Here is a 15,123-nt window from a genome sequence, read left to right as displayed (position 1 = left end):
ATCTCCTTTAAACCTTGCCCCTTGCACCCTAAACCTGTGCCCCCTAGTAATTGACTCTTCCACCCTGGGAAAAAGCTTCTCACTATCTGGTTCGGTGCATTGGCCGTGCTAAATTCTCCCTCAGTGTACCCAAACAGGCACCGGAGTGTGGCGACTAGGGGGATTTTCCAAGTGACTTCATTGCAGTGTTAATGTAAAGCCGACTTGAGACACTAATAAATAAACTTTAACATAGTCTGAAGTAGATCTGCGATTCCATGCTTGACAATGCTTCATAATCTATTCTGTTTCGATTCTAGTGCATACATTGGGTCGACAAGCACATTTAGCGTGTTCCCCAATAACAGGATCAAGAGGAGGCCTTCAAGCCATTATGAGATGGAGGTGCATGATGGTAGGTGAAGCTTATCCAGCTGCACACGTAACCATGGATACGACCTCTCCCTATTCTTATGACCATAGCAAATGTTCATAGCGAGGCAAACCTCAAACCCAGAGAGAAACCTGGGTCATTCGTTTTTTTTTAAAACTACAGAACCTCAAGATGGAATCCCTACAGTGCAGAAGGAGGCCATTTGGCCCATTGGGTCTGCACTGACTCTCTGAAAGAACAACTTACCCAGGCCCTCCACTCCCTATCCCCATAACTCTGCGCATTTACCAGGGCCAATCCACCGAACCTATACATTTTGGGACACTAAGGGGCAATTTAGCATGGCCAATCCACCTAACCTGCACACCTTTGGACACTAAGGGACAATTTAGCATGGCCAATCCACCTAACCCACACATTTTTGGACACAAAGGGGCAACTTAGCATGGCCAATCTACCTAACCTACACATCTTTGGACACTAAGGGAGCATGGCCAATCTACCTAACCTGAACACCCTGGGACACTAAGGGGCAATTTAGCATGGCCAACCCACCTAACCCACACATTGTTGGACACTAGGAGGCAATTTAGCATGATCAATCCACCTAACCTACACATCTTTGGTCACTAAGGGGCAATTTAGCATGGCCAATCCACCTAACCTACACATCCTGGAACACTAAGGGGCAATTTAGCATGGCCAATCCCCCTAACCTACACGTCTCTGGACACTAAGGGGTAATTAATCATGGCCAATCCACCTAACCTGCAAATCTTTGGACTGGGGGAGTAAACCGGAGCACCCGGAGGAAACCCACACGGGGAGAACGTGCAAACTCCACACCAACAGTGACCCGAGGCCGGAATCGAACCCAGGTCCCTGGCACTGTGAGGCAACAGTGCTAACCACTGTGCCACCCTAGATGTGGCCTCACCGAAGGCCTGAAGTAACACTCACCTCCATTTCCCCTGTGACACTCTGTGATTCTCTGTGCTGGTGGGGGGGACGGTGGGGGATACAGAACGCTGACTAAAGGCCCTCTCTGCTTTGCAGGCCCGCCTCAGAAGGTCGTGCGCCGCATGTTCACCAACAGCCGGGAGCGCTGGCGACAGCAGAATGTCAACGGGGCCTTCTCGGACCTGCGCAAGCTCATCCCCACCCACCCGCCCGACAAGAAGCTCAGCAAGAATGAGATCCTGCGACTGGCCATGAAGTACATCAACTTCCTGGTCAAGCTACTGGGCGACCAGCAGGAACCCGAGGAGAAACTGCGCGCGGCGGGCCGGACAAACGGGGTGCACGGCGCCCAGCCCGCGGCCTCGCCGCCTCCGGACCCGGCCGGGGGGACGGCACCGCCCACCCCGGAGCCACTGACCCTTCCGCAAAAGCTGGGGCTGGCGACCGTGCCCGCCGTGGCCCTGAGGCGCCAACTGTCCTCCGTCACCACCGCGTCGCCGGCGTCCAGTTGCTACGGCGACGGGGGGAGTCCGAACACCGAGGAGGAGGAACAAGAGCATTCGGTGAAAACCGAGCCAGAAACGCAGGAAGCACCTTTCGTCCCCGCGGTGGCCACAACTCATCGATGATCGACGGCAAGAACCAATCGGCGGACAGCGAGAGGGAACGTTGCTCTACGGACTACGACTCCCGCCATTTGTTCACTCCCACCTGCACCGGGTTCAAAGGGCACTCAGAATTGGACAACCAATGCCGGGCTGGGGAACTGGAGGGTAGCTTCAGCCCCTGCCCGAGTGGGAATGAGAGGCCCGTCAGCCAGTTCTGGGCCCACCTCTGTCAATCTAGGGGCCATTTTGCTCTCAGACTGGAGAAAGCCAACCTCATTCTGGTAACCCTGCGGACAGAGACGGGGGTGGGGGGTGGGGGGGGTGGGGGGGGTGGGGAGACAGGGATTGTTTGGAGGTGATGGATTCTGGACACTTGCCGTTCTCTTTTTTGACTGTGTCTCTTCTGTGAAGGTGAAAACTGTTCCGACAATCATCTGGCCCAAACAGCCTAATGTTCGGGTGTACCTGTAAACGGGGAGGGCATTTGGTGTTGAACGATGAACCCCGCTAATAAGCCAAAGAGGGCAGTAGGGCGATGCGAGTGTGATAATGAATTACAAAGTACAAATGTCTCACTCAATGTGTGAGGCATCTGACTGCTGGCAAACTTGTGGACCCGGTATAAGTCTAATCTGCCTCCCCTCTCTCCCACCGCCAAAGTTCTTGGGGCAAAGTGGGGTTAGTGTACCCTGCCTCTGAGCCTGTAGCTCCGGGTTCGAGTCCCAATGCCAGGACTTGATGGCCTGAGGAAGGTACATCAATAACGCGGCCAAACAGGTCCGAGTGTCAACCTGCCAAATCCTTCAATGGCTGGTGGTAAGAGACTCCTGGTCTAGTTGTGATGGAGAGAACGCTGGAGCCATCATCACTAACCATTGCTCTGAATACGACTGCCTGGGGGAACTGTAAGGCACTCCCACCACTAATCCTCATCATTAACGGGCAGTGGATTGGAGTGGACAAGGGAAACATTCTTCCATACATCAAGAAAATAATCATCTCCATGTCTTTCCTCAGGGGTTAAAGAACTCAGGGCGCGCAATCAGCTCTGTTATTGCCCCTAGTTACCTGCATAATGCCTCACGTCATTGGCTGATCTTCAGGCATGAGAGCCTGGCACTGTGGGGTCGGCTAGAGAGATCAGGGAAGCTCTGACTAATGTCACGCCATGCCCCTAACCTTCGCCTGAGCAAACCTCCCCCCGCACTCAGATACAGCGTCAACCCTCGCTTGACTTGACGAGCACCTCAGGGGGATCTACAGGATGGACCTGACTCATAAATGCCCCACACAAAAGATTATTGGGACGTACATCTCCAGAACCGCGGCACCCAAATACACACTGGACAGGACATTGGCTCACGCGCCACCTTGGCGTGTTTCATGGCGCCATTGGTTGACGGCAGGGTCTTCCAGTCCCACCATCATTGGTCAATGGGGTTTCTCATTGTATGTTCCCCCCCCTTCCCCCCTCACTCCCCCACCCCACCGCACTGCTAGGGAGGCCCAAGGCAGGGAGCCACAGTCAACATAACCAGGGGTCAACATAACCGGTGGGAACAGCTGTATCTTCCTTTGCCAACATCCTTGGGAATGATGACACCCTGTAAAGACCCGGGAGGTGCTGGTGAGCACCACTGGGTAACAGGCAAGAGGCTCCCTCCTCGAACCCTCTGGGTCCTCGACTCATTCTATCTTCCAACTGGGAGCCAGAGAGGTCGGTGAACTTGGCGCACTGCTGGCCTTTGACCTTTGCCCAGAGTCAGTTCTGTGCCTGCATCGACCATCTGAAAGGACCCGGGACATCTCACTCTCCATTGGAGCGACATCTTTGGCCACTTGTAGCTTGAGAGATGCCTCTCTGGAGACCTGGGGTGGAGTGAAAAGTTAGGGCCTCCTAGAACTAACACAGTCACTGTGGGGGTTGACTCCACATTAGTGACATCATCCTGCTTCACACTCTAGCCAATTGAGCTAACCAATTCCCCGCCCCCCACCCCCCAACACTCCCACTCACACCATTGGCTGGAAGAGTCCCCTATAACCTTTGACCGGTCAAGCAGGAAGTGATTCCTATTCAGCATTGGTCTACATGTTAGACTTAAGTTCATAAAAGCCATGTTGGACAGAGGGTGGGATTTTCCATGTCATGTGTTTCGTGGAGGTCGCCCGCCATTGGCCAGCAGCGGAATTTTCCAGTCCCGCTGCTGTAAACGAGGTTTCCCATTTTATACATCCCCACCCCTCCCCCCCCTCCCCTGACACAGATCACCATTGGCGGGACTGGAAGATGCCGCCAGCAGGAACGCCTGGAAAATTCCAGCCCGCGCTTGCAGGGCACGGAAAGGACATCCTTGTGGGGATTGAATTTTCATCTCCAGTTAGGACTCTGGTTGCAAAGACCAGAGGAATGAATTTCAACAACTCACCAGGGCGGTTGGCGCTAAGACTGGAATCCTCAAAATGGCGGAGTGTTCCATTTCCGTGTGAGCCATTCCTTAATTCAATGTCCACAACCATTGTGCTTCCAGCCATACAAAAGGCGGACGCAGGTGAATAATGTGTGTGTACATGGGTGAACCAGATGGATAACACCAGCGTGACAACGCACTCCACCCCTTTACAGATACAACGTAAATCCTGTCATCTGATTGGTGGTTCTTCTGTAACCTCTGACCTTCAACCCCTTCCTGCACCACAATCCTGCTGACCTCCAATTTCTTGATTATTGCCACTTCCCGTCTGAAATTCTCTATCTCCTAAAATCATAGAATCCTTACAGTGCGGATAGAGGCCATTCAGCCCATCGAGTCTGCTCTGACAATAATCCCACTCCTATGCCCATGACCCCATGTATTTACCCTGCTTGTCCCACTGTCACCAAAGTAAATTTAGCATGGCCAACGCACCCAACCCACACATTTTGGGACTCTAAGGGGCAATCTAGCATGGCCAATCCACCCAACCCATACATCCAGGGACACTAAGGGGCAATTTAGCATGGCCAATCAACCTAACCCACACATCTTAGGACTGTGGGAGGAAACCGGAGCACCCGGAGGAAACGCACGCAGACATGGGGAGAATGTGCAGTCTCCACACAGACAGTGACCCAAGCCGGGGATCGAACCCGGGTCCCTGGCGCTGTGAGGCAGCAGTGGGCCACCATGCCACTCCCATGGTCCTATACTGAGAATTGTCCACAAGCTCAAAAACAGTTCCTCTTAGGCCTAAGCCTTCTGAACGAGCTAATGGGGAGGTGATGATCTAGTGGTATTATCGCTAGACTATTAATCCAGAAACTCAGCCAATGTCCTGGGGACCCGGGTTTGAATCCCGCCACGGCAGATGGTGGAATTTGAATTCAATAAAAAATATTTGGAATTAAGAATCTACTGATGACCATGAAACTATTGTCGATTGTTGGAAAAACCCATCTGGTTCACTAATGTCCTTTAGATGGGCTTTAGATTGGTTTCACTGGTCGGCGCAACATCGAGGGCCGAAGGGCCTGTACTGCGCTGTAATGTTCTATGTTCTATGGAAGGAAATCTGCCATCCTTATTTGGTCTGGGCTACATGTGACTCCAGAGCCACAGCAATGTGGTTGACTCTCAACTGTCCTCTGAAATGGCCAAGCGAGACACTGGGTGAGATTTTCCAACCTCCCAGCCGCATGATTCCTGCCACCGGGAGTTGGCGCGTTGTTTGCCAGCGGTGGGATTCTCCAGCCGCTGTCAGTGGGAATTCCAGTTGATGTCACCCTACACCGGCGGGAAACCGGCGGGACTGGAAAATCCCGCCGTGAACGGCCAAAAGATTCCAGCCACACAGTTCAATTAGGGACGGGTATAAATGCTGGTCCAGCCAACAACGCCCATGTCCCACGAATGAATAGAAAGAAAATGGGAATAGTCAGATTTCCTCCTCTCTTGAGGGAGGGAAGGGGATTTGCGAGGACAACTCATGAGTGAGCAGTGAAGTAGGAACGATAGTTGTGCATGTGGAGTGTAAATCATTAGCTCAAGGATCTTTGTAATGTTTCCAGCTCCCAGCACTCACCTAGGAAGGGTGAAGACTCAGAAAGGCAAAGAACCAAAGATGCTTCCAATGTTGACAGGAGTTGGAGGTAAGAATAAAGGAATGAGGGCCGGAATTCTCCAGACCAGTGAATCCCGCCGCTAGCACATAACGCGCCGCCTGGTTGACTAATGTCTCTTTAGGGAAGGAAATCTGCCGTCCTTACCTGGTCTGGCCTACATGTGACTCCAGAGTCACATTTGGACAGACCTGCAGGGCATAGATCAGCTAGATAGTCAACATCTTTTCCCAAAGGTAGGGGAGTCTGAAACTCGAGGGCATAGGTTTAAGCTGAGAGGGGAGAGATACAAAAGGGTCCAGAGGGGCAATTTTTTCAAACAGAGGGTGGTGAGTGTCTGGAACGAGCTGCCAGAGGTAGTAGTAGAGGTGGGTACAATTCTGTCTTTTAAGAAGTGTTCAGTTACGTTGGTAAGATGGGTATAGAGGGATATGGGCCAAATTCGACAATTGGGATGAGCTTAGTGGTTAAAAACAAGGGGCGGGCATGGACAAGTTGGGCCAAAGGGCCTGTTTCCATACTGTTATCCTCAATGACTTTCCATGACTATGACCTCCCGCTGACGGGAAACTCACAGCTGGGAGGCCTGAGAATCTCGGCCGAGAAGCATAGCTGTGGGCTTCAAAGTATGGATGTTGCATTCAGATTGTTCTTGAGGCATTTTACCAACACAAACGGATTTCCGCAAGGAATGGGGAGGTCCGGCCCAAAGTAATTACCAGAAAACCGAATAAAAATAACAGCGCACCCGACCACCTACAATCTCGTGACGGCTGAATGAAGAGTGAATTCTAGAACCTTCCGCCCGTCGCCAATGCGCCTCATAGATGTTGTAATCAATGTCACAACTTGCCATCACCTGCTGTTCTATTTATTACGTGTGAAGTGTTTTCAAATAAAAGGGAAAAGCAAACCATTCACAATGTCGGCTTGCACTTCTCCAAACACATTCTAGCTCGTGAATCGTGGTACGGCGATCACAAATGGATAGTCGGTGAATGTTTTTTTTTGATTTATAAGCTTACAGTGGCACAGTGGTTAGCACTGCTGCCTCACAGCGCCAGGGACCCAGATTCGATTCCCGGCTTGGGGCACTGTCTGTGTGGAGTTTGCACGTTCTCCCCGTGTCTGCGTGGGTTTCCCCCGATTTCCTCCCTCAGTCCGAAAGACGTGCTGGTTAGAGTGCATTGGCCGTGCTAAATTCTCCCTCAGTGTACCCGAACAGGCGCCTGAGGGTGGCGACGAGGGGATTTTCACAGTAACTTCATTGCAGTGTGAATGTAAGCCTACTTTGTGACTAATAAATAAACTTTTACATTAAAAGTGCAATGAAGTTACTGTGAAAATCTCCTAGTCCCCACACTCCTGTTCGGGTTACACTGAGGGAGAATTTAGCACGGCCAATGCACCCTAAGCAACACGTCTTTTGGAATGTGGAAGGAAACTGGGACACCCGGAGGAAACCCACGCAGACACAGGGAGAACGTGCAAACTCTAACAGACAGTGACCCAATTATATCTAACTTTGAGTATCGGCATCGCAGTGAGTTCTCCAGCCTCCTGATTTTCCATTGTACAGTAATGGGGAGGTGATGGCCTAGTGGTATTATCGCTGGATTATTAATCCAGAAACTCAGCTAATGCTCTGGGGACCCGGGTTCGAATCCTGCCACGGCAGATGGTGGAATTTGAATTCAATTAAAAAATCTGGAATTAAGAATCTACTGATGACCATGAAACCATTGTCGATTATTGGAAAAACCCACCTGGTTCACTAATGTCCTTTAGGGAAGGAAATCTGCTGTCCTTACCCGGTCTGGCCTACATGTAACTCCAGAGCCACGGCAATGTGGTTGACTCTCAGCTGCCCTCAGGCAACTAGGGATGGGCAATAAATCCTGGCCCAGTCAACGGCGCCCATGTCCTACGAATGACTAAAAAAGTGACCTCAACCTTGTTGAGCAGACAATTGGGACAGAGGAGATTTGGAATTTGCTTCACCACTTACACCCATCAACCATCCCCTCCCCTCCCCCTTCTCCCCCACCCCCACTCCCCCACCCTCATTGAGGAGGGAGGGAGCAGAAAGGAAAATGTGGAGGGACTTGGATTTTGGCTCCTCCCAAAAGGTCACTCGGAAGCAAAGGTCGAAGGAGAGAGGGAGTTGACCCCATCATTAGTGGCCATGGCTTCAACTGCCCTAGGCCCGGTTAGACTGAAATCCTAGCGCCCCCTCCCTCCTGCAAACCCCTCCCCTCCTTTAGATTTACCTCACTGACTAAGCTTTTGGTTATCATAGAATCATAGAATTCTACAGTGCAGGAGGAGGCCATTCAGCCCATCGAGCCTGTACCGACAACAATCCCCGTAATGCCACGCATTTACCCTGCTAATCCTCCTGGCACTAAAGGGCAATTTAGCATGGACAATCCACCTAACCTGCACATCTTTGGACACTATGGGGCAATTTAGCATGGCCAATCCACCTAACCTACACATCTTTGGACACTATGGGGCAATTTAGCATGGCCAATCCACCTAACCTACACATCTTTGGACACTAAAGGGCAATTTAGCATGGCCAATCCACCTAACCTACACATCTTTGGACACTAAAGGGCAATTTAGCATGGCCAGTCCAACTAACCTGCACATCTTTGGACACTAAGGGATAATTTAGCATGGCCAATCCCCCTAACCTACACATCTTTGGACACTAAGGGACAATTTAGCATGGCCAATCCACCTAACCTCCACATCTTTGGACACTATGGGGCAATTTAGCATGGCCAATCCACCTAACCTACTCATCTTTGGACACTATGGGGCAATTTAGCATGCCCAATCCCCCTAACCTACACATCTTTGGACACTATGGGGCAATTTAGCATGGCCAATCCACCTAACCTACACATCTTTGGACACTATGGGGCAATTTAGCATGGCCAATCCACCTAACCTACACATCTTTGGACACTATGGGGCAATTTAGCATGGCCAATCCAACTAACGTGCGCATCTTTGGACACTCAGGGACAATTTAGCATGGACAATCCACCTAATCTACACATCTTTGGATGCTAAGGAACAATTTAGCATGGCCAATCCACCTAAGCTGCACACCTTTGGACACTATGGGGCAATTTAGCATGGCCAATCCACCTAACCTACACATCTTAGGACACTAAGGGGCAATTTAGCATGGCCAATTCACCTGACCTGCACATCTTTGCTTAAAGATAAAGTGAATCGGACTAGGCTGTGATCCCTCCTGTGGGTGAACAGCCTGTCATCATTCGTTGTTGAGGTTGGTGCTGGACGGCATTACAATGTAGGGCGGATCGAGGTGCTGTGAGACTGCTGGGGCCTCAGGAGTGGCGAGGGTTGGGAGGACGGGCAAGGGGGACTGGATTAAGGGAGCATGCCAACCTGGCATCGATTTGCGACGGCCAGACAGCCCTGAAACGGAGATGAAAAGATCTGCTGACAGTTCTCAGTCTGCGCCAGGCTCCGGGTTTTGTAGCCTACCATTGGCCAGGATCATTCTGCCCACAGCTTCCTCTGTTGGGGTTTTAGCTAAAGGATTCTGTTGAATGCTCACTCGCCGTCCACACCCTCCACCGCCCCGCTGCCATTCCCGAGTCAGGTGCAGCGGAATGGTAGAGGATACCACAGCGCGGAGGCTGGGCCAGCAGACACAGAAGGTTAACCACGCGACACCGGCTGTTGGGAAGATCGATTACATAACACGTTACAGCATCGAGAAAGGCCATTCAGCCCAGCTGCTCCAAACCCTGACCTCGCCAGTGGTGCCCACATCCCATGAAAGAGTTTATAAAAGAGATAAACTCCATATTTTTCTATATTTAAGGGATGGGGGCAGCGCTGGCTAAGGCCGGCATTATTTCCCATCGGATGAAAGCAAATTACTGCGGACGCTGGAATCCGAAACCAAAAGAGAAAATGCTGGAAAATCTCAGCAGGCCTGGCAGCATCTGTGGGGAGAGAAAAGAGCTGACGTTTCGAGTCCAGATGACCCTTGGTCAGAGTTTTGACAAAGGGTCATCTGGACTCAAAACATCAGCTCTTTTCTCTCCTTCCAGATGCTGCCAGACCTGCTGAGATTTTCCAGCATTTTGTCCTTTGGATTCATTTCCCATCCCTTGAAGTGAGCGACTCGCTCCGCCATTTCAGAGGGCAGTTAAGAGTCCGTAAGAACATAAGCTATAGGAGCAGAATTAGGCTGTTCGGCCCATCGAGTCCGCTCCACCATTCAACCATGGCTGAAAAGTTTCTCTCAACCCTGTTTTCCTGCCTTTTCCCCGTAACCTTACCAATCAAGAACCTATCTATCGCTGTCTTAAAGACACCCAATGACCCAGCCTCCGCTGCGGCAATGAATTCCACAGATTCACCACCCTCTGTCTGAAGAAATTCTTCCTCATCTCGGTTCTAAAGGGTCGTCCCTTCACTCTGAGGCTGTGCGCTCGGATCCTAGTCCCTGCAAACAGCGAGGTAGCAAAGTGTTCACATGTTTCTTTTACAGAGAGAGTCTCCGGTCGTTATTTTGAGTTAAGCGTTGAAAGTTGCTCTCGGCAGGTCGCACTATTTCTCACACACTCTTTAATAGATTATGAAAGGGAGGTACTTCTCCTTGAGTGGTTGAGGGTTAATTCTCTGAGATGAGGTCACCCTCCCCTTCATCTGAAAGAGAACGATTTGACGAGGGGGCAGACATTTTGTGAGGACGTCCTTCCCACAATGCTCTACCCAGTGACACTATCAAATTTGGCCCACAGTCCATGGCTCCAACTCACAAAGGTGGGGAACCAGATCATATCTAGGCTGGTGACTGTTCTACTTCACCTGGGGGAGCCATTGGTATAAGGCATGAGCTTGCAATAGACTACTAGTAAACAATTAAACTGAGGAGCCATCAGTCCACTCAACTGGAGATAAATTATCTGCTTACCAGTCAAGAAGGCATGCTTGCTTTCATCGGCCGGGGCATTGAGTTTAAAAATTGGCAAGTCATGTTGCAGCTTTATAGAACCTTAGTTAGGCCGCACTTGGAATATAGTGTTCAATTCTGGTCGCCACACAACCAGAAGGATGTGGGGGCTTTGGAAAAGGTGCATACTGCCTGGTATGGAGGACATTAGCTATGAGGAGAGGTTGGAGAAACTTGGTTTGTTCTCACTAGAACGACGGAGGTTGAGGGGTGACCTGATAGAAGTCTACAAGATTATGAGGTAGCATGGACATGGTGGATAGTCAGAAGCTTTTTCCCTGGGTGGAAGAGCCAATTACTAGCGGGCAAAGGTTTAAGGTGCGAGGGGCAAAGTTTAAAGGAGATGTACAAGGCAAGTTTTTTTACACAGAGAGTGGTGGGTGCCTGGAACTCGCTGCCGGGGGAGGTGGTGGAAGCAGATACGATATTGAGTTTTAAGGGGCGTCTGGACAAATACATGAATAGGATGGGAATAGAGGGATGTGGTCCCCGGAAGGGTAGGGGGTTTTAGTTCAGTCGGGCAGCATGGTCGGTGCAGGCTTGGAGGGCCGAAGGGCCTGTTCCTGTGCTGTAATTTTCTTTGTTCTTTGTTCTAGACACTGATATTAAGATTAATACGAATTACAAGTACAGTTTTTTTATTCATTTGTGGGACATGGGCGTCGCTGGCTGACCAGCATTTATTACCCATCCCTATGGGTGGAATTATTCAATAATAAACTATCTGGAATTAAGAATCTACTGATGACCATGAAACCATTGTCGGAAAAACCCATCTGGTTCTCTCATGTCCCTTTAGGGAAGGAAATCTGCCGTCCTTACCTGGTCTGGCCTACATGTGACTCCAGAGCCACAGCAATGTGGTTGACTCTCAACTGCCTTCCAAGGGCAACTAGGGATGGGCAATAAATGCTGGCCAGCCAGCGACGCCCATGTCCCACGAATAAGTAAAACAAAGTGATAGTATCAGAAGATAGAGATATTGCCGCTACCCACATCAACAATTATTTATATTCAAGCAGCTCGCTAGATTCACACTCCTTCCACCAACATTCACTCCCTCCGCCACCAATGCACAGTGGCAGCCGTGTGTACTATCGACAAGATAAGGGTGGCACGGTGGCACAGTGGTTAGCACCCCTGCCTCACAGCGCCAGGGACCCCTGTTCGATTCAGGCCTTGGGTGACTGTCTGTGTGGAGTTTGCACGTTCTCCCCGTGTCTGCGTGGGTTTCTTCCAGGTGCTCCGGTTTCCTCCCACAGTCCTAAAATGTGTAGGTTCGGTGGATTGGCCGTGCTAAGTTGTTCCTTACTGTCCCAAGATATGAAGGTCAGGGGGATTAGCGGGGTAAATGTGTGGGGTTACGGGGATAGGGCGGGAGGTAGGGGTCGGTATGATGTCGGAGAGTCAGTCCAGACTCGATGGGCCGAATAGCCTCCTCCCGCACTGTAAGGATGCTATGATGCACTGCAGGAACTCACCAAGGCTCCTTTGGCAGAACTTTCCAACTCACTTCGAGGACAAGAGCAGCAGATACATGGTGATCCCTGCAGGTTCTCCTCCCAGTCACTCACCATCCAGATTTGGAAATATATCGGTCATTCCCTCATAGTCACTGGGTCAAAATCCTGCAATTCTCTCCCTAACAGCATTGTGGGTGTACCTACACCATGTGGACTGCAGCGATTCAAGATGGCCGCTCACCACCGCCTTCTCAAGGGACAATGAGGGGTGGGCGATGAATGCTGGGTTTGGCCAACGACCCCCACAACCCACAAAAATAATTAATCGTTAAAAAAAGTTTACGAAACAGCCTGAAACCATCACAAAGTGTCAGACAAGCAAAAGTGTGAGCCACGATCGAGGGCGGGTGATCAAACGCTTGGTCAAAGGGGTGGTTTACAATCAATCCCCCAAAGGAGACGCGGCTACAGAACTTGTCACCCCTTTGTCTCCTGGCGACCTTCCTGTCTGCTTTCCTGTTACGCTGCCCCCTAGCTTTCAGTGGAAGCTTTCGCCAGCTCCCTGCAGCAGCCCGCCCCCCCGCCCCCCCCAATCCCCCCCCCCCCCACCCACCTCCCCCCACACCCACCCCTCCGGACCACCTGGAGGGTATGCCGCTCGCTGGCAGCCGTTACACCGCTGGCATCAGAGACCAGACAGTTACTGCTTTGTCATCGCAACAACTTCCTCAGGCCTGAAGAAAAAAAATACTCAAACAGAAAGTGTGCTGTTTGGCGTCGCACAGTCGCGAGGCTCCTTTGGGATTACTGGTGGACTCTGTACGAATTGTAAAGAGATGGCAGGCCCCGCCATTTTGCATCGAGGGCCGAGGCCGATTTTATTCCACCTTCTGACGGTTCCACAGGTGACTACGGCCCAGAGTTGAATCACGGGGACACGATAAGAAGTCTCACAACACCAGATTAAAGTCCAACAGGTTTATTTGGAATCATAAGCTTTCAGAGCGCTGCTCCCTCATCAGGTGAGTGGTTCCTTCATCAAGGGCCAGCACTCCGAAAGCTCGTGATCCCAAATAAACCTGTTGGACTTTAACCTGGTGTTGTGAGACCTTCCACCTCAGTCCAACGCCGGCATCTCCACATCATGTCTACCACAGGAACACAGGAAAGGAAAAGGACTCCCAGTCCCTTGAGCCTGTGCTACCATCTGAGATGTCTCCATCCAGCTGCTTCAGCTCAGAGGGGAAGCGAAGGCCTTCTGGTATTATCGCTAGACTATTAATCCAGAATCTCTGGGGACCCGGGTTCGAATCCCGCCACGGCAGATGGTGGAATTTGAATTCAATTAAAAAAAATCTGGAATTAAGAATATGGGGCAGGAGTCTCCGGCCTTGCTCGCCTGGAAATCGGAGATTCCCTCCCCACTTCAATGGATCCTTACATGATCCGCCACCCCTCCCTCTTCCCCCCGCTCCCCGCCGCCCGCTAGAATTCCAGCGGCAGACAGGATGGGAGAATTCCAGCCTTACTGGTGACCATGAAACCATTGTCGGAAAAACCCATTTGGTTCATTGATGTTCTTTAGGGAAGGAAATCTGCCGTCCTTACCCGGTCTGGCCTACATGTGACTCCAGAGCCACAGCAATGTGGTTGACTCCCAACTGCCATCGGGCAACTAGGGATGGGCAATAAATGCTGACCCAGCCAGCGACACCCATGCCCCAGGAATATAAAAAAGCTCTGTGGTGCTCCATTACAGTTCACTCAACAAATCCGAGGTGCCGTGGAAACAAGCACTCCTACATGCATGTTATAGTCTTGGGGTATTGAAAGTGATGATCGGGGTTCCATGCAAACACACCAATTAGGAGCAGGAAGTACGCCACTCACCTTTTATGATTCATGCGCTTGAACACCCAGATCCCTCTGCACCTCAAAGCTCTGCAATCTCTCGCCATTTCGAAAACGTGCTTCTTTTTCATTCTTCCTGCCAAAATGGACTATTTCACACTTTCCCACCTTGTCAGATCTTTACCCCTTCACTTAACCGGCCCATGTCCCCTTTTAGCCTCCTTACGTTGGTAGCACAGTGGTTAGCACTGCTGCTTCACAGCTCCAGGGTCCCGGGTTCGATTCCCGGCTCGGGTCACTGTCTGTGTGGAGTTTGCACATTCTCCTCGTGTCTGCGTGGGTTTCCTCCGGGTGCTCCGGTTTCCTCCCACAGTCCAAAGATGTGCGGGTTAGGTTGATTGGCCAGGTTTAAAAAAAAAAATTGCCCCTTAGAGTCCTGGGATGTGTAGGTCAGAGGAATTAGCGGGTAAAAATATGTGGGGGTAGGGCCTGGGTGGGATTGTGGTCGGTGCAGACTCGATGGGCCGAATGGCCTCCTTCTGCACTGTAGGGTTTCTATGTTTCATTTTCTATGTTACGTTCTCTTCACAACTTACGTTCCTACCTACCATTGTGTCATCAGCAAATTTGGCAGCAAATCCAATGTTCTTTCCATCAGATGTCTAGCCAGGAATCGCTCCCACTCTTATTATCATTAGCGTGTGTTGGAAGGATAGCCAACCTGTTTGGTTACGTTATGAACTTGGTGATCGAGTCCT

The 15,123-nt window shown here is 50.9% G+C and overlaps 1 protein-coding gene across 1 annotated transcript; it reads left to right on the top strand.

Annotated features, from left to right (window-relative positions):
• Positions 1-303: 303 nt before the first annotated feature.
• Positions 304-6,952, top strand: LOC144507770 (uncharacterized). The gene is made up of 2 exons (XM_078235046.1): positions 304-394; positions 1,430-6,952. The coding sequence occupies exons 1-2, from the start codon at positions 379-381 to the stop codon at positions 1,960-1,962; spliced, it is 549 nt and encodes a 182-aa protein (XP_078091172.1). The 5' UTR covers positions 304-378; the 3' UTR covers positions 1,963-6,952.
• The last annotated feature ends 8,171 nt before the right edge of the window (positions 6,953-15,123 follow it).

The sequence above is a fragment of the Mustelus asterias genome, chromosome 19, assembly GCF_964213995.1.
Source record: "Mustelus asterias chromosome 19, sMusAst1.hap1.1, whole genome shotgun sequence".
Lineage (NCBI taxonomy): Eukaryota > Metazoa > Chordata > Chondrichthyes > Carcharhiniformes > Triakidae > Mustelus > Mustelus asterias.
This window is presented reverse-complemented; position numbering and strand designations above follow the sequence as displayed.